The 16,676-nt window shown below is 53.6% G+C and overlaps 6 protein-coding genes across 6 annotated transcripts; 3 read left to right on the top strand and 3 right to left on the bottom strand.

The window, feature by feature from the left end:
• Nucleotides 1-9: 9 nt before the first annotated feature.
• On the bottom strand, nucleotides 10-1,985 carry BO80DRAFT_423671 (putative translation elongation factor eEF-1 subunit gamma; the record flags this gene model as incomplete). Its single annotated transcript, XM_025719108.1, has 3 exons — nucleotides 10-1,419; nucleotides 1,642-1,843; nucleotides 1,953-1,985. 3 exons carry the CDS (start codon nucleotides 1,980-1,982, stop codon nucleotides 410-412), a joined length of 1,242 nt encoding a protein of 413 aa, XP_025577099.1. The 3' UTR covers nucleotides 10-409.
• A 270-nt stretch (nucleotides 1,986-2,255) lies between these two features.
• Nucleotides 2,256-3,552, top strand: BO80DRAFT_403495 (mitochondrial 37S ribosomal protein uS9m). Its single transcript, XM_025717650.1, has 2 exons — nucleotides 2,256-3,147; nucleotides 3,215-3,552. The coding sequence occupies exons 1-2, from the start codon at nucleotides 2,289-2,291 to the stop codon at nucleotides 3,304-3,306; spliced, it is 951 nt and encodes a 316-aa protein (XP_025577098.1). The 5' UTR covers nucleotides 2,256-2,288; the 3' UTR covers nucleotides 3,307-3,552.
• Nucleotides 3,553-4,388: 836 nt separating this feature from the next.
• BO80DRAFT_30613 (uncharacterized protein) lies at nucleotides 4,389-5,237 on the bottom strand. The gene has a single exon (XM_025715038.1). The coding sequence runs from the start codon at nucleotides 4,926-4,928 to the stop codon at nucleotides 4,473-4,475; it is 456 nt and encodes a 151-aa protein (XP_025577097.1). The 5' UTR covers nucleotides 4,929-5,237; the 3' UTR covers nucleotides 4,389-4,472.
• A 3,163-nt stretch (nucleotides 5,238-8,400) lies between these two features.
• BO80DRAFT_351498 (uncharacterized protein) lies at nucleotides 8,401-9,851 on the top strand (the record flags this gene model as incomplete). Its single annotated transcript, XM_025715583.1, has 3 exons — nucleotides 8,401-9,256; nucleotides 9,455-9,721; nucleotides 9,784-9,851. Coding segments are annotated over 3 exons (1,191 nt in total), but the record flags the coding sequence as incomplete, so codon positions are not given.
• Nucleotides 9,852-12,572: 2,721 nt separating this feature from the next.
• Nucleotides 12,573-14,485, top strand: BO80DRAFT_423668 (Zn(II)2Cys6 transcription factor). The gene is made up of 4 exons (XM_025719107.1): nucleotides 12,573-12,752; nucleotides 12,803-12,838; nucleotides 12,906-14,370; nucleotides 14,430-14,485. Exons 1-3 carry the CDS (start codon nucleotides 12,607-12,609, stop codon nucleotides 14,344-14,346), a joined length of 1,623 nt encoding a protein of 540 aa, XP_025577095.1. The 5' UTR covers nucleotides 12,573-12,606; the 3' UTR covers nucleotides 14,347-14,370; nucleotides 14,430-14,485.
• Nucleotides 14,461-16,603, bottom strand: BO80DRAFT_378472 (LysM peptidoglycan-binding domain-containing protein; the record flags this gene model as incomplete). Its single annotated transcript, XM_025716741.1, has 7 exons — nucleotides 14,461-14,823; nucleotides 14,876-15,015; nucleotides 15,086-15,421; nucleotides 15,483-15,732; nucleotides 15,783-16,052; nucleotides 16,104-16,366; nucleotides 16,421-16,603. 7 exons carry the CDS (start codon nucleotides 16,601-16,603, stop codon nucleotides 14,544-14,546), a joined length of 1,722 nt encoding a protein of 573 aa, XP_025577094.1. The 3' UTR covers nucleotides 14,461-14,543.
• Nucleotides 16,604-16,676: the final 73 nt, after the last annotated feature.

The following is a 16,676-nucleotide window of genomic DNA, read 5'->3' as shown; positions in this document are numbered from 1 at the left end:
AGTGATGACTCATGGAAAGCACAAAGTGCTAGTTAGTGGTTTTGATTTTGACTAGCTACTGCTATGGTCCATCACAATCGTAGGCGTGGCATTACGCATGAAACAAAAGAAGTTTTCTTTTAAAGGGGATCAGCCAAGAATGAAAACACGTAAACCGGACCATCAAGGGCAGTGTGGAAGAGGGAGGAGGACTAAGGTGAGGAGCGACAGACGGGATGGATGTAGATCGGACGGAAAATAGCGTCCAAGTTTACATGTATGCCCCGCGGGGGCTACCCGACGACAGCTCCCCACCTGGTGGAGGAAGGGATGGCGGTTTGGAGGCCGAGTTTCAATCTAGGAGATCGCCCAACGAGAAAAGGAGAATGGGATATCATCATCGTGAATTGGCTACGTCTAACGCACCAGCTTATTTGAAGACGTGGCCGTCAACGTGGGGGAGCTCCTTGCCGTCAACGACGACCGGGACATCCCAGGCCCACTGGTCTTCAACGAGCTTGCGGTCCTCCTCGTTGGTGGGGTCGAGCTTACGGAAGTCGTAGCTCTCCCAGTCGGGGGCAACCTCGAAGGCGGGGGCGAACTCCTGGCCACGGACCAGGAAGACACCCTGGATGACACAGGCGTAGTTGGCACCGTAGACGGACTGGGCACCGAAGAGGTACTTGCGGGAAGCCTCAAGACGGGCGTGAAAGCCACCGATCAGGTTGTTGGCCATGAAGGTAAGCTTGAGCTCGTCGTTGTACTTGTAGTTGACGGACCACAGAGAGTACTCGTCGGGGTTGTAGTTCTTCCAGAACCAGGGGAGGGCAACGGGACGGGTGTCCTCGTTGGAGTACTCGCGCTTCAGGTCATCAAGAACGAAAGTGGGGCGGCCGAGAGCCTCAAGGGGGTGCTTGGGCTTCTTCTCAGCCTCGGGCTTGGGCTCAGCGGGAGCGGCGGCGGCGGCAGCGGGAGCAGCCTCCTTCTTGGGCTTCTCCTCCTTCTTGGGAGGGGTGTACTTGATGGTCTCCTCAACGAAGACGGGGTTCTCAACGATAGCCTTGAAGGCGGGCTGGTTGACAATGGTCTTGTACCAGCGGGTGATGGCAACGTTCTCGTCACGGAACTTCTTGTCCAGGACGGTGGCGAAGGCACGGGTGAGGAGAGCGGCGGTGAAGTAATCAGCCAGGGTGATGCGCTCACCAACCAGGTAGGTGTTGGCAGTGAGGTGGGTGTTGAGAACGCCAGCGTTCTTCAGGGCAGCCTTGGAAGCATCCTCGACGTTCTTCTTGTTGTAGGCGTCAAGGCCAAGGAGAGGGCGGAACCAAGCACCGAAGCGGGGGAGGACCTCGGAGTTGGCGAAGGACAACCAACGGAGGATGGAAGCGTAGTCCTGCTTGGTCTTGCCCAGGAGGGTGGTCTTCTCGTTCTGGGAGGTCACTTTGGTCGAGTCAGCATTCGAGGCCCAACAATGACAATGGCAGCATAGCGAAAGTCAAAAAAAATCTCTTCCGCCCCAAGTGGGGTGGTAGATATTTTCAGAGTTACACGTTATCAACATAGTTTGTTTTTTATACCTTTCTGACAGGGATAACTTGAAATAAAATTGCTCATCATAAAAAAGAGACTGTAGAGAAAAAGAAAACGGGGGGAAGAACATACAGTAGACAGCGATGGCAATGGACTCAGACAGAGTGTAGCCGTTGGCACCCTCGAAAGCGGGGATCTTGCCGAGGGGGCTGAGCTTGGTGTACTCGGCCGACTGGTTGAAGGCAGCGGTGGAGTTAGGCTCAGTCTTGACCAGCTCGACCTCAACGTCGTTGGCCTTAGCCGCGACGAGGGTAGCGATGGTGCGACCGTTCTCCTGTGGACTGGAATTAGCCAGCTGTCCTCAGCGAGGGGTAATCCCGACAACGCTGTTCAACCCATTGAATGGAAGGAAGAGCAGGCCGAGAAGAGGCAGGCAGACATACAGGAAGGCCGTAGATCTTGCCGAAAGACATTGTGAAGGATGTGTGGAAGAGGGGATGGGGAGAGGAAAGAAGGAGAGGAAGAAGAAGAAGAAAAGGAGGGGAAGAAAGAAAAAGGCAGAGCTCGAGGGGTTTGGCAAATTTGTGCGAATCAGACGGCGTCGGGGCCGGAGCAACCCGAGCCGCCGGTCACGTGCCCGCGGCTCGAAAAACCTCAGGATTGTCCCAAGTCGGCACAGGCGAATGTGCCGGTTGGGTCGCTGGAGTTCTTCGTCTGCTTTCCCCACTCCTCTTCTCCGAATCGTCCCTCCAGGCTCCTGCCAGCCGGTCTGCTGCATCATGGCCTGGCAAAGCCCCAATGGCCTTGTGCACGCCATGCACTCTATCCGTCGAGCTGCTCAATTGCGGCCTTTCCTCCAGCGCTCCGTGATCTCCGCATCCCCCATCTCCTCTCCCTTCACGCCCACTGGCCTCCGGCAACGCATGAGCGCTCGCGGCTTTACGACCGAGCTCCAACCCGTTGCTGCCCCCGAGGTTGACTTGGCTGAGTTCCCGGTCAAGCCAGCCCGCATTATTCCCGTGTCGGCGGCCTACTTCTCCGGCAGCCCCAAGTTCATCGACCACCTGCTGAGACTTGAAGCCCTTCTCGCGAAATATGCGTCGTTACCAACTGTGTCCCCCAGCGACGCCCCCAGAATGGCTTGGTTCAAGCTGCTCCAGTTCCGGGATGTGGTCGGCGAACCGGTCCCGACCAAGAAATACAAAGCCCTCCTCAAGCTCCTGCAGAGACTCAACCGGATCGACCCCACCGTCGCCCCGGAGGAGGTGCGTTCTGCTCTGGGCCTCTTCCTCCGGCCGGGCAATCCGTTCGGGGTCAAGCCTGCCCCGGCTACAGTGGATGACAAGGGTCGAGCCCGTGGTAAGGGCAAGCGCAAGGCGTCCTCGGCGGTGGTGCACCTCGTCGAGGGTGAGGGTGAAGTGTTGGTGAACGGCAAGACGCTGAACGAGGTGTTCCCTCGTCTACATGACCGCGAGAGTGCGGTTTGGGCTCTGCGGTGTACGTCACGGCTGGACAAGTATAACGTGTGGGCTACCGTCCAGGGCGGAGGAGTTACTGGCCAGGCGGAGGCGATTACACTGGCTGTGGCACGGGCACTGTTGGTTCACGAACCTGCCCTTAAGCCTATCCTACGGAAGGGTACGTATATCTCCGGCTCCCGAGAGACTGGAGGATGGTGCAATTTGCTGACCGATTTCTTGTACAGCTGGTGTTATCACGGTGGATGCCCGTCGTGTGGAGAGAAAGAAGCCGGGTCATGTCAAATCGCGCAAGATGCCCACCTGGGTCAAGCGGTGAAGGCGCAGCCGACTCCGACCTCTCTCTGGGGAGGGATATTCTCTCTGTTCTTTTTTTCTTAATTTCCTTGTTGTATTATTCCACTTGGCCTTGTGATTCTTGACGAAAGTATATCCTGTATTGCAAGCATCCCAACTCGGTGTCACGGGGGTCGTTTCAGGACGCGACACTGCATGTTCTCGGCGATAAGCATGTAACTATTGGCGTTGAACAATTGAACCGAATTATAGTGTAGACCTTCTGTGCGACCAGAGCTTGAAAGTGATTGGCCCAGGCAGAAATGTCTCGTTGACTAAGATGATTACCAGAGATGATATGGTTCTCTGACCATCCTTGGCATGATGGGGTCGATGAGCGAGCCCTCTTTTGCCCGTCGCCTGAAACGAAGCTGAAAAGCGGATGTGAGTGGATGTCCGGACGACCAGAGCCGACACCCTGTATCTGAGGGCAACTAGAAAGGGGCAAACGCGGTCGGTCTTAAAGGAGGTCGAAGTCACATCACCGGAACTCCCCAAGCTAGTTCATCCGACTAGTATTCCCTAGGGTCCGACGAGGAAACCCAGCCTGGTAGCGACCAGAGTTCCGTTGCACAAAAAGCCCCAAGCGGTCAGTAGTGTCAGAGACCAGGACGCGACTATTCATAACGTGGCGCCCCAATGATCTGGAGGGGAAAGAGGGGGAGCTGGTGAACCTAATGGGGTGGGCCAGAGGGGTGCGTTCGCTTCTTCGAGTCAAGACCGACCGACGGGAACCTGAAAGTGGTGACACAGAGAGCGAAGCGAGGTTCCAGATGAGTGAGTCTGTCTCCCGGAGCCCGGATGCGATAGGAAGGTATATACGGCCAGATCTTCATCAGGTGGTCGTCGTGTCGTCATCCGTTCGATTGGGAATCCCTCCACCGCGACTGGAACAGGTCTTACCTTCCTGGTGCCATGGCCGTCATGGTCAGCGCCATCTTACATCTTGTGTTCCGGGAGTCATGGAGTCCTGGAAGTGACTCTATTGGACGATGCGATCGAGATTTGAAGGTGGGAGGAGATGGCTGGACGACCAATTGGATACAATGGAAGTAAGTTGGATGAAGGGGGCCTCGGTCTGCTTCAACCTATGGGGTGAGAGGTGAATAGAGTTGCCTTGATGATGCTCATAGCTGATAATGATGGTGACTATTCCGGAGGGGTATGAGGGAGAGAATGGGACATGGTCGGTACGAGCCCAGGTACGAGCCCCAATGACGGCACCAGCTCAGGGAGAGAGGCCAAGCATAATACCATTATGATAACCCCTATGGTGGAGTGAATGTTGGGATCCATGCGGTGTCGTTTGTTCGTACTTTGTTCGTACTTCGTTCGTGCCATTGTTCTCATTACGCAGGAACACATTCCAACTCTGCCAGAGGGGTTCACCCTTGAGCATGCAGTTGTGCGGACAAGCTTCCGATTGATACCGAGGAGATCGCATCGCATCGCATCTCCAGATATCGCCGAGACTAGCGCCATGTAGAGTACTTTGCCTACTCCGCCGTAGTCCAGTGAGTCAACGTCACCAGAGTAATGACAGGACACTCTGCTCCACAGCTGGCACGAGGAGCAGCTGTCAGAACAAGCACGAGGCAAGCCCATCGTATGTCGCTCGTCCAATCGTCCTTGACTTGACGATCTCTCTTCTCGATTGACCACTAATCGATGCGATTGATGACTGTGCTCCTGAGTTCAAGTGTGAGGGGTGAGGCTGGAACCGCCTCACTTTCGTTCCCATGAACCTTGGAATCATGTCCCCCGTAACGGAGTATGTACTTCGTATATCCCTCAGCATGTCTCGGGGCCATGATTTGGAATCCTTCCCATAGAGACGCCGTACTTCTGCTTTGAGATCACGGCCCCTAGTCTAGCCTTGGTCTCTGACAGGCTCTAGGCGGCGCCGTCTCTCCGGATGCCGTTCTAGTGCACTTGGCTGGGCTGGCTTGTTAAGCCTTACACCCCAGCGCACTACTGCTAGTCCTAACATTCCAAAAACAGACGGGAGAAGATAGACGAAAAGAAGAAGAGAGTAGAAAAATAAAAAAAAAAAAATCAAATACAAATCAGACAGCCCGGTCTTCCATTGCTGCGGGCTAACTTAGCTCGCTCCAAATGCAGCGCTGCAGATCCCCCTGTCTGGCCGGACCAGCGTGGGCTCCATTGGTCGCCGAAAGGTGCACAACCTTCCCAGCAGGCCGGAAGGTGTGCGACCCGGCGGCTTAGCCAGGCACGGCACGATCATATACTTTAGCCATCGATCGAGATACTTGGATGGCCCGGATGGGTTCCTTGATTGCTGATATGACGACGCCCGATCTGGTCATGTGGGTGTGAAGAAGAAGGTTGCAAAGAAAGCAAGAGGAGGTCCTGCACGCCGGGAGCCATGCCCCAAGGTGGTGGCTGGACCGCTGCATGATGCAAAAGCCATTATTTCCCCGACTCGGTACTCCATCCTGGGAACCTCACTTCCTTGCGTTCGCATTGAGGTAGTGCACGGATTGATCCACCTTCCAGCTCCCCGGTTTCCTCGAATCCCAGAGAGCGGTTCTTCCCGTAGGCCTAATCCTATCTTCGTAACAGCGAGCGCCCATCACGGATGTGTTCCATGGAACCGGCCCGCGGAAGTGATGCGACCTCTTGCCCTGTTCTGAGTTTTCCTTCTGTTGCTTCGAATTTACTTTTGGACTACTCGGTAGACGGGCGTAGATCTTCCCGGCAGCAAACCCGATCCAGAAGACTGGTACACGGTTCTGTGCATGGACCAGAAGACGATCACCGAAATAGCGTTTCGGAAGGGCTTTAACTTTAAGAGCTGGTTCGGGGAAGTCGGCCCAGTGCGGCGGAAATCAATCAATCAATCAGTCAATCAATTAATCAATTGTCGGGTGAATGGGGCTCAGGATTTGGAATGATGGATGGGAGAGAGGGAGGTCAGCAGTAGTGCTAGTCTGGGTGGCATTAGTCCCTGGCTACTAGTCGATAGTCAGCTGTCAGTGAGGGCCATGGCGCTCCGTACCTGACTATACTCCCTGGGGACTTACTTATCTGCCCTGTCTCTTGGAAACTCGGCCAGTTAACCTTATCGGATCCTCCAGGGTGAGATCCAAGGTGCAGCACGCGGCGGGACAGAGAAAGTACGGCACTGGCGTCAGGATGTACTCCGTACTCCGTACGATGTAGAAGGTCGGGGGGGGAAGTTCGAGCAGGTAATTTCAGCCCGGCCAGCAGCCCCGAGTAGCCCCGCGCCTCGTGTCTGACTGATCTTCAGCATGATCACGAAAGATTCCTTGGTTCCCAATTTTTCGAAGGAACCCGATGGATCTGAGGCGGTTCCTGTGGGGGCCACCATTCTAGTGAATAGGGATCCTCCTGCCCTGTCTTGTCCAGTGTCCACACCCTTTGGCTAGTAGTTGTTCCATCCCCATCATCATCATCACCACCACCACCACCATCCGCTGAAACCTTCGCATCCTTTGCCCGCAGTCCCGACGGACTGGTCCGCAAAAGAAATGAGAGCTGATCAGCTAGTAGTTCACTAGGAGGGACCATTCTGGGTGGAAGCCAGTGAATAATGCTGCTTCGGGATCTAGTGTGTCCCAGGTCGATGGATCCAGTTTCCCTTGCCGGGTGGAGTGGAGGGGGGAAATGATGGTGTAGAATCATGCCCGAGGACAAACAACTTCCTCAGTCCATCTATATGGGACCCCAACCAGAAATCTCTCCCCACCCCATTCGGGAGCCAAAATTAAAATCAAATCCAAAATAAAATAGAGGAAAAAATTGGAGACAACCGAATTGAAATTTATTTGTTCATGGACCAGTCAAATCCGGAGAAAATGGGGATTGCAGGGAAACTGGCAGGAGAAAAACAAAAAAAGAAAAAAAAGGCCTCCTGCACCTGGTTTGATTGCTGGATTAGCCTCTACTTTCCCTCGTTTCTTTTTTCCTCATCCCAGGGATTTTTCCTTCTCGGAGGCCGTCGTTTGTTTTTCGCCCTCGTTTCTCGCGCTTTCTAGTTGCGGCCGATGGCCTGGGGTTTCTTTTTCGGGTCTGCAAGTCCCTCAGATGGGTCTGTCTCTCTGTCTGCCTGCCTGTCATGTTCGGTCTGGTCTTTAGCTGTTTAGGTTCCCACTGGTGGAAGCCGTCGAGGCGAGACAAGACGAGACCGGACTGACCAGAACCGAACAGACGGACTGACCTGATACTGACGCCTCCTCTGTTTCATTGTTTCCTGCTGTCCATCCCGAGCTGCCTGATCGACCAGCCCCAGAGGCTTTCCAATAATTTTGCGGATCATTCTCCGGTTATCGCCGTCCCATCAGACTGGTTGCTCGATGCTATAAGTAATCCGTGCATCCCAATCATCCTCTGCCGGTCCGCTGGTCCCCCACTTCTCCCCTCTTCACTGTGTCTCTTCATTTTGATCGTCCTTCTTCTCCTCCTCCTCTTTATCATCTTCATCTTCTGGTTGTGTACTATAGTTGGTGGGACGAACCAGCAGTCGTTGGTCGTGATCTGTCGTTGGGAACACAAGTGTTCCTCCAGTCAGTCAGTCGGCTTGACTCCATTCACGCCCAACCCATTAATCTCCTCTGGTCTGGCATCTGATACCGGGCCACTTCGCCTCCCTTCCCGTCCGAGCAGGATATACCCCTCCCTCCCGCTTTTCTTTTCTCCCCCCACCGTCTCGCCTCCCACATACATAGATCGAAAACCCTGGTCGTGCAGTGCAGTCCATTCCAACAACACGGCGTCCAATCACTGTCGATCCCTGTCTGAATCAGACTCGGGCTTTTTCTACAAAGGTGCGCAAGCATAAAACGCAAACAGACCTCCTTCCCCTGTGCGCATTCTAATCCCGGTGAATGGGCAGCGACTGATCGGTGGGTGGCTATCTAGATCGCGTGCGCTGGTTGTACCCGCGTCCCTGCGCTGAAGTGAAACCCGTGAGACCTTTGCGCGCTTACCTGCGAATCTTGTTGGCTTGGATCTCAATTCCCTGCTAGCAGGAAAAGCCACCGAGCGAATAAGCTAGGGCATCCCGCATCCTACTTAGAAACAGCCGATCGCACATCCCGCCAAGCTGGAATCCTACGTGAGCCCGCCGCTCTCCCCGCTCGCGCATTGGTCTCTCGGCCTCGATCCAGTGCGTAGGGGTATGGATGGCGAGATCCGGCGCATGAAGCAGCATGACCCTCAGGCGCGCTTTGCGACCAGAGCTGGGATGTCCCGCCGCACGGCGGATCGCTTCAGGCAGGCCGGGGTCCCCTCCGCACGTGGAGATGCGTCCCAGGCAACAGGGCGTCCTCGGATGCCCACTTACCTGGACTATGGATACACAGACAGTCCTTTTCAGGGGAATGAGTTGCAACCATACCCACCGACGTTGCGCGACCAACAGCGCCAGCAACACTCAGTACACCAGCCAATAGCTCCTTATGACTCCGACATGGTATACAACCTCAGCCAGCAGGTCCCAGCACAAGCCCCGTACGAGGTGGTGCCACCATACCCAGGACGGCAGTCTGCAGCGATGGAAGGCCTGTCTAACCAATTTGGTGTTCCACAGTACTTCCCTCCAAATGAACCGACGGGCACCGGGGTTCCGCCCATGGGGTCGCCCTACCTGTCGTTGCCCCCTTATAACCAGTCCGGCGGCATGGAACGCTCGCACCCTACGCACGTATTTCCTCCAGCCATGGACACTCTGACCTCGGTGGCATCACAGCAGCCTCCGTCGCCGTCGCAGCAGCAATTGCCACCATCGTCCCGGGAAGGATCTGAGTCGACTGGTTGGAAGACATTGTATGCGCAGTTTCAACACGCATTACGAGAGACATTCAATAGTACGCGGGCCGGCCGATTGGTAGAGGCTAGTAGTTCACTTTTGCAAATCTCCGAGTGGCTTGTGGCTAATGCGCGGGATCTCGGTATGTCCTCTTAGCGTTCTCACCAATTTCCAGCCCAATGGTTTTACCCACCCTTCCCTCCTTCCCCGGGCACTACCTGCATGTACTTAAAACATGGTGCATGATTTGCAACTCGTTCCATGCATGGAGCATGGCGAGGGCCTGAGCGACTGGATAACGAACTTTGAGGCTAATGCGAGTGCCGATGGCTATGATTAGGTATTCTCCGGGACGATCAAATGCCTCACGGGGATCGACTACAGATCTGGAATGATTTCAATATTTGTTGGCTTGCGGTGTGCCAGAAACAGAAAGACTTGGCTCAAGAAGTGTTGCAGACCGGTCGCCAGCCGCCCCAGACTAGTCTCCTTAGTGGCGACGCGATGGACAATCTGGGCAAGGAGCTGATCCAAATCTGCGATCGGATGGAGCCCCATGGGCTAGTCGATTACCAGATGGGGATCTGGGAAGAAGAAATCCTTTCGAGTAGGTGTTCCTAACTTCCTCGAACTTGATTCCGATCGGAGGAATTCTAACCCGCCTGCCAGTTATGGGTCAATGTCTGGATATTGTCGAAGGTCGGCCAGATGTCTTCGGCTCCCCAACCTCGCGATGACGGGCAAAAAAAGCCCTAAGCTGGAGGGTGAAAAATTTGGGTTGCCGGCTCGACGCCTCGCCAGACTCGACTGGATCGTACTTTTGTGGTGGCTGGTTTAGGGCCTCTAACGCAGGGACTAGTTTAGTTAGTGGATGGGAGAAAGCCAAAGCGACGCCCGGCACGGACTATCGATTGATAGGTCGCGGTATCCATCGTCATTCGTGGCACGACTTTTCCTTGGTCTCTTCTTTATTTCCTCCTTTTGTCTCACTGACCAGGCCATGGGCACCCAGGTTTCGACAAGTCAAGTGTGTTCAGGCATCGCCCCCACTCCCTGCTGGTCCCTCGTGTCAGACCATTCCCGGGAACAAACTCCGCCCTATAGGGGAGCAGACACTTGAGGATCGCAGCGGCGGAAGGAAATTGGGATGAAATCCCCAACCCGCATCATCGAAAACTAACAGGGTGTTACGTATTTCCCAGTCGGCGTTTGAAGGGTAGTGTACACACCGCACTACGGTTTCGCATAAAAGGAGCAACGACCTGGTCGGGCGCAATGGTTGGTTTCAGGATATAGAGCTGGACGGGGGTTGGGCTGATTTGCTTGGTTGGGATGGGATTGTGTTGGCGGGCTGTGTGCGACTCGAATGATGGCGGAGTGCGGCTGAACCGGATCGAATCCTGCGGCAGCCCTTTTGCCCTTTCGGTCAACCCCCGAGGAGTGATGGATGCCCGGTTTCCATCAGCAAGCAGGCGATGGCCTTGGCTGAGATACTTGGATCATTCCCTGTTCCTCGAGGGAGTGCGCTTCGATCTTCGGGCATCGTCGCAAATCAGGTGGTTGGTCGCATGGGCGGGATTTCTTATGTGACTGTACTATATTTCCTTTGTGATGATGTTCCTTTTGTATTAGTTAGGACTAAGATACCCAGATTAGCATAATAGGTAGTATTAGTATTAATCTTACAACTCCTCGACCATGACATCCAACTCCATCCCAGCTCCTCCGCTACAAAGAATCAGATTACATCCTGCAGACGCACCCAGCAAGACATCCACCCATGCACATGTACAGCTTAATCCCGACACCTAAGTACCGACATATCTTCCTCCGGGGATGCCATTCCTCCTGTATAGTACTAAATCTGCAAGATCCATCGATCGGTCCCGATCAATGTCTGACTCTGACGATCGATGCATCGAAGCCCATAGAATCATCCAGAATGCAAAACGAACTATCTTTTTCTTCCCGAGACGGGCGTTTGGGATTCTGCAGCTCGAAAATCAAGGTAGGGGTGCAGTAGTGGGGAGGGGATTGTGGATGGGTGAATGGGTAGATGAGGGGGTGTGATGTAGTAGCATAGAGGATGGGGAAAATGGGGGGGGATTGGGCTTGACTGGTCTGGGGTTGGGCTGGGTTGGGTTACTGGGTAGATGTTGGAGGTGTATACTTAGTTGGGTAGTAGTATATAGTTGGAGCCTGGAGGAGTTGGGTACTTAGTACCTATCATGGATATGGGATCGGTACGGAGTACATAAGTATCTATCTATGTGGTTTGGTAGTGATAGGATCGTATTGTTAAGGTGGTAGTGGGAGGAGTATGGAAGCTTACCTACATGAATTCAGTATAGAAAGTTAGAATACGAAATTTGGAGATCTATGAATAGGAGCACGTGGTCATATACGAGCCCCCCCCCCCCCCCCCCCATGATACACAGTACATATGTAAAGTTAGGTTCGGTTCGGTTCGGTTAGGTTGTTGGATGTAGTACTGAAAACCTTCATCTTCACTTTCTATTGGATGGCAAATGATCATGTGGCTGATGGAACTAATCCTACTGCCTACATAGTAGGAAGACTAAGTACTAAGTACGGAGTACCTCTAGCCTGGAAGTTGGTTGGTTGGTTGGTTGGTTGGTTGGTTGGTACTTTCTCCCGTCTAGTTGGCTGGCTAGTCTTTCCTGTTGGTGGTACGGAGGACAAAAGTACTACTACCTACGGACCTGGGTTAGGGTCTCGGTGGGTTATCTACATGCTCACTAGAAGTCCGGGTTCTTTTCGAATGGGGTCTGAGACCTTGGGTTTGGGTAGGTGCTATCGCTATCTGAAGAGAAAAAGACGTATTGGATATAGTTCAATACCAGTGAAGCAGATGTTGGGAGCTGGACGATATTAAGTTTGCTGATTCGAGTATGGACTGGTTGGCTGGATTGGAGGTATGTAGATCACCGACAGGGATGGGTGCATGGATCGCGTGATCTACTGACATCTTGCTTATTAGGGACAATGGTTTGTGTTTGTGGCACTACTATATGTGGTGAGGTCAGAGTAGGTAGGATCGATGCTCGTTTCACATAGGGTGTTCCTTACGATTGGAGAGCGTTTGGGGAGAAGGTATGTGGTAAATGTTAGAAGGAGTATCTCATCTTACTACATATGGTCTCTTTCAAAAGGTTCCTCAGGGGTTTCTCATAGTGTAATCTCCTTGGAGAGAGGAGGGTTTAATATATCCAATATGATCCAGATATATATACTATTGCAAAAGAACAGTGCAGATTGAATCTATTGGGAAGCAATGTAGCGCTGACTAAAATGCCCTCACAACTACATCAGAGTAAACAGTTCACCCGATTTGGTTAGCCCCCCTTCGCCACTGGTTGTGTGGCGGGGGAGATGGTGAATCGTCCAACACGTGGCTGATGTGGCTGGCCCCCATGCCCATCACACCGCTGCTGAGTGGATGCCTCGTTCATACACCCCAGAGATGCCGAGATGCGCGATTCTCACCCGCCAGATTCTGACGCCAGACAGAAAGAGCTGACTAGGCGGGGAGAGAGTTCCTCACGCCTAAATCGGTCTGGCAGGGTGCGACAGAAACAGTGGACCCCCAAGGTCAAGACCGGCTGTGTCACCTGCAAGTAAGATTGAGTCTTCGATCGCTGGTGGATGACATCGTTGACTAGTCCAGGATCCGGAAAGTCAAATGTGATGAAACCAAGCCGAGGTCAGCCCCCGCCGTGCACAGCATATATAAGCCAGGGCCAGGCCCACTGACGTCCACATCTCCATAGCTGTCAAAGATGCTCCTCCACCGGACGAAAATGCGATGGCTACAACCCGGTACCCCAAAAGCCGACGTCCAAGGCTCTCAAGGTAGTGCAGATGCCCTCCCCTTGGGAATTACTGCCAGGGGACCGCATCGAAATGGAGAGTTTCCAGTTCTTTCATTCGGTCACTACGCCTAATCTGGCTGGCTTCTTTGACCAAGGCCGTTGGGCTTGCAGGTTGCTTCAAATGTCGCATCAATACCCAGCACTCTGGCATGCCATGGCCGCGGTAGCAGGTGCACATCGAAATTTCGTGACAGACCGTACTCCTATCACTGTCTCGAGATCGCAGGATAACAATGAAGTCAGATTCGCACTACGGCAGTGGAATAAATCCATTCAAAGTCTGCAAACGCTACTATCAGGGCAGGACCTGACCAAGCTCGACAGACTAGTCGTCCTGAGCATCTGTCTCCTGTTTACCACATTATCCAGTCTACAAGGCCGACAGTCGCAGGCCTTTGTGCATATCAACAGTGGGCTGAAACTACTGCACCACTGGAATCTGGCGGACATAGCCGGATGTCAGTCAGACGAGGATCTGGATCTGAAGATGTTGTTCATCTTGTTTTCCCAACTTGACTCGCAAGCCCGTCCGTACCGCTTAAAGAACCTCCAATGGACGGACAAACAGCTCACCCCATCATCATCCCAAGCTCCCTTCCAAAGCCTCCTCGATGCCTGTGTCGCATTAGAGGTACATTTCAACCATATGATGCAGCTCTTCTCAGACCCTTCACTATACACCCACGGTCCGAACGCAGAAACGCAGACCAAGAAACAGAAATGCATCGACAACTTCACCGACTGGGATAACAAACTGGCCCAGTTCCTATCCACAACCCCCCAACCAGAAGACAAAAAAGCCCTAAGCCTTCTATACATCCGCCGCGCCCTCGCCCGCGTGGCCCTAACCATGGACTTCTCCAAAGGCGAACTCGCCCACGATGACTTCACCCAAGACTACGCCAGCATCCTCCACCTCGTGAGCGAAATCCTGGAAGCCCCCAATCACCAAACTCAAAATCCACCCCAACCCCCCAAACTAAATTTCTCCCTCGCAACCATAACCACAGAGCCCTTGTTCCTGGTCGCATTCCGCTGTCGAGAGCCGACGATCCGAAAACAAGCAATGCGTCTGTTAAGACGATTCCCAGGCCGAGAAGGCATCTGCGAGGGCATGACCGCCCTGAAGATCGTAGAGAAGGTGATTGAAATCGAAGAGGAGTGTTTGACTAGTGCGGAGGGTGCTTGTACGAATGGACGCTGGATATGTGGGAATCATCGAGTATCGTTGCTGCAGTTCTTCTTGGTCCATGAGAGACAGGTAAAGACTGTGATGCATACGGGGGAGGACTTGGTGCTTGGTCGGTCGGGGAGAGAGCTTGTCACTACGTATTGGTGAGGGGGGTATCATTATAGATAGGAGGTACTGTTACTTCGAAGTTATGCATCAATATTCCCTATCACTGATCGATTATCCTCCAGTTTAGATCCACGCATCCTTCACACTATCTACCGCAAAAATCCACCATAAACCCTACAGACCCAGTAGTCTTACCGCCGCCTGCAGTAACGATGAAACCGGATAAGGGGTAGTTATCACCACAGGCGACGGGACGAACTACCTAGTGGCATCATTGCAGATGAGCTTGCCTCGGGTGTCGCAGTCACAGGCGCAACATCACTTTCACTCACTGGAGTCGACTCAGTAGGGTCAGCATCCGTGGTGGTCGACCGAATCGAAACTCCCACGCAGATCTCCGTGTCTGGAACTAATCCCTCATCACAGGTTCTTTTCCCTGAGATATCCGGGTTCCAGTCTAAGAGCTCCTCCATTGTGATGCCGTTGTTATGGGCGATGAGGAAACATGTGTTGGATCTGGAGGGTGTTAGTTGTAGTTGAGTGGTTGGATGAATGGGAGGGAAGTTACAATGAAACTAGCCACCACTTGTTGCATGCTTTATTCACGCCGGCTTGACTGGGGAAGGCTGTAGGAATGGGCGTTGTAGGGATAGGTCGGATGCGGGTGGTGGGGGTGTTGGCGTCGGAGATGCAGTAGTAGTAACCGTTCTACAGAGATGGATGATTTGGGTTAGTATGAGGTTGTGGAAATGGATAAGGTGGAGGAGGAACGGGATACCTCGAGAGCGATACAGTCTTTCCCAACATCCGGGTTCCACGCCACGAACTGTGCCTGATCGAACGTGCCGAACATATCCAAGATCAGGGAACAGGTATCCCCGTCCTCCTTTAGGTACCAGCCTGTGCAGTTCTTACCAGTGTACGGCTTTGTTGGGTAGGGCTGGTTTGTGACTGTAGGTGGAAAAGGAAGGGTCGAGCTGTTGTAGGCTGCGATGCAGTAGAAGTAGCCCGGCTGAAGACCGGAGCAGTCGGGGTGAAGGGCTGGGTTCCAGTCGTAAAGAAGAGCGGGCACGAGGAGAGGATTGTTGGAGAGGATCTCTGTGCAGCTATCGGACTGTTATCTTTGAGTTAGTCTATGCATGTTAGAGAGCATTGGAAAGGGGGGCTGAGTGTACAGGTTTGGCTTCGTAGAAGATCGAACAGCTCGGGGCGAGACCCGGCTGGGTGTGAGTGGGAGGATAGACTGTCGTGGAGTTGTCCGTTGGAATGGGACGGGGAGTCCAAGGAGTGGGATCGGGGATGGAGACCGGGTCCGTGCCGGTGGGATAGACCAGAGTTAGGGCTGGACGTTTGATGCCCACACACACCCAGTAGCCGGTGAAGGGGTAATCACAATCTGCCTTGAGCTGGGGGTTCCATTGCAGACTGACAATCATATTAGCAACGGCAGACAGGGCTGGAGAATTGAGACTTACAGCTCCTCTTTGGTGATGGTGTTGCGGTAGCGCTGGAAGATCCTGTCACAGGTGTCACCTGCCCCGACTAGATGCCATTTATCGCAGTCTGTGGGCTGGCCGGCCTGGGTTTTGGTTGGAGGCCACTGGTCATCAATAGTTGACGTGGTCACGTTATAGGAGGTGATTGGATTGCGGACAGAGTAGGTCGTGTTAGTGGTTCCCGTTGTGCTTGGGAGAGTTGTGGTGATCGAGGGAGGGAGCGTTGCGGAAGTACTAGTAGAGGAAGTACTGGTTGAAAGAGTTCTAGTCGAGGAAGTGATGGGAGCGGTGGTTGTCGACGGGGGCCCAGCTGTGGAGCTAGTTGAGGTCGATATCACCGGTCCAACACCCACACAATATGCATATCCCGGCCAGAAGTTCACCGTACAGTCCAAAGAAACAGCTGGATTCCACTGTTGGAATTGCTGAGGGGTGAGCCCGAATGCTTTCTCAACCGCATAGCAGGTATCACCCTGGTGAACAGTGTACCATCGATTGCAATTGGCCGGGGCCCCTGTCATGGTTGAGCCATGGGGAGTCGGATCACCGGTGGAGGCTGAAGTCTTGGAAGTCGAAGTTGTCGAAGTTGATGTCGTGGAGGTTGTAGTCGGGGCCACAGTTCCTATGCCCACACAATATGCATATCCGGGCCAGAAGTTGCCCTGACAGTCCAAGGAAACAGCCGGATTCCACTGCTGAAATTGCTGAGGGGTGAGCCCAAAGGCCTTCTCAACTGCATAGCAGGTATCACCTTTCTGAACGGTATACCATTGATTGCAACTGGCTGGGATTCCTGTCATAGTTGGGCCATGGGGAGTAGGATCAGCGGTGGTGGTGGCGACGTTGATAGCCAGTGTCTGTGCAGCGGCCATC

The sequence above is a fragment of the Aspergillus ibericus genome (genome assembly GCF_003184845.1).
Source record: "Aspergillus ibericus CBS 121593 unplaced genomic scaffold BO80scaffold_12, whole genome shotgun sequence".
Taxonomy (NCBI): Eukaryota; Fungi; Ascomycota; class Eurotiomycetes; order Eurotiales; family Aspergillaceae; genus Aspergillus; species Aspergillus ibericus.
The sequence above is the reverse complement of the archived record's forward strand: the minus strand, read 5'-3'. Positions and strand labels throughout refer to the sequence as shown.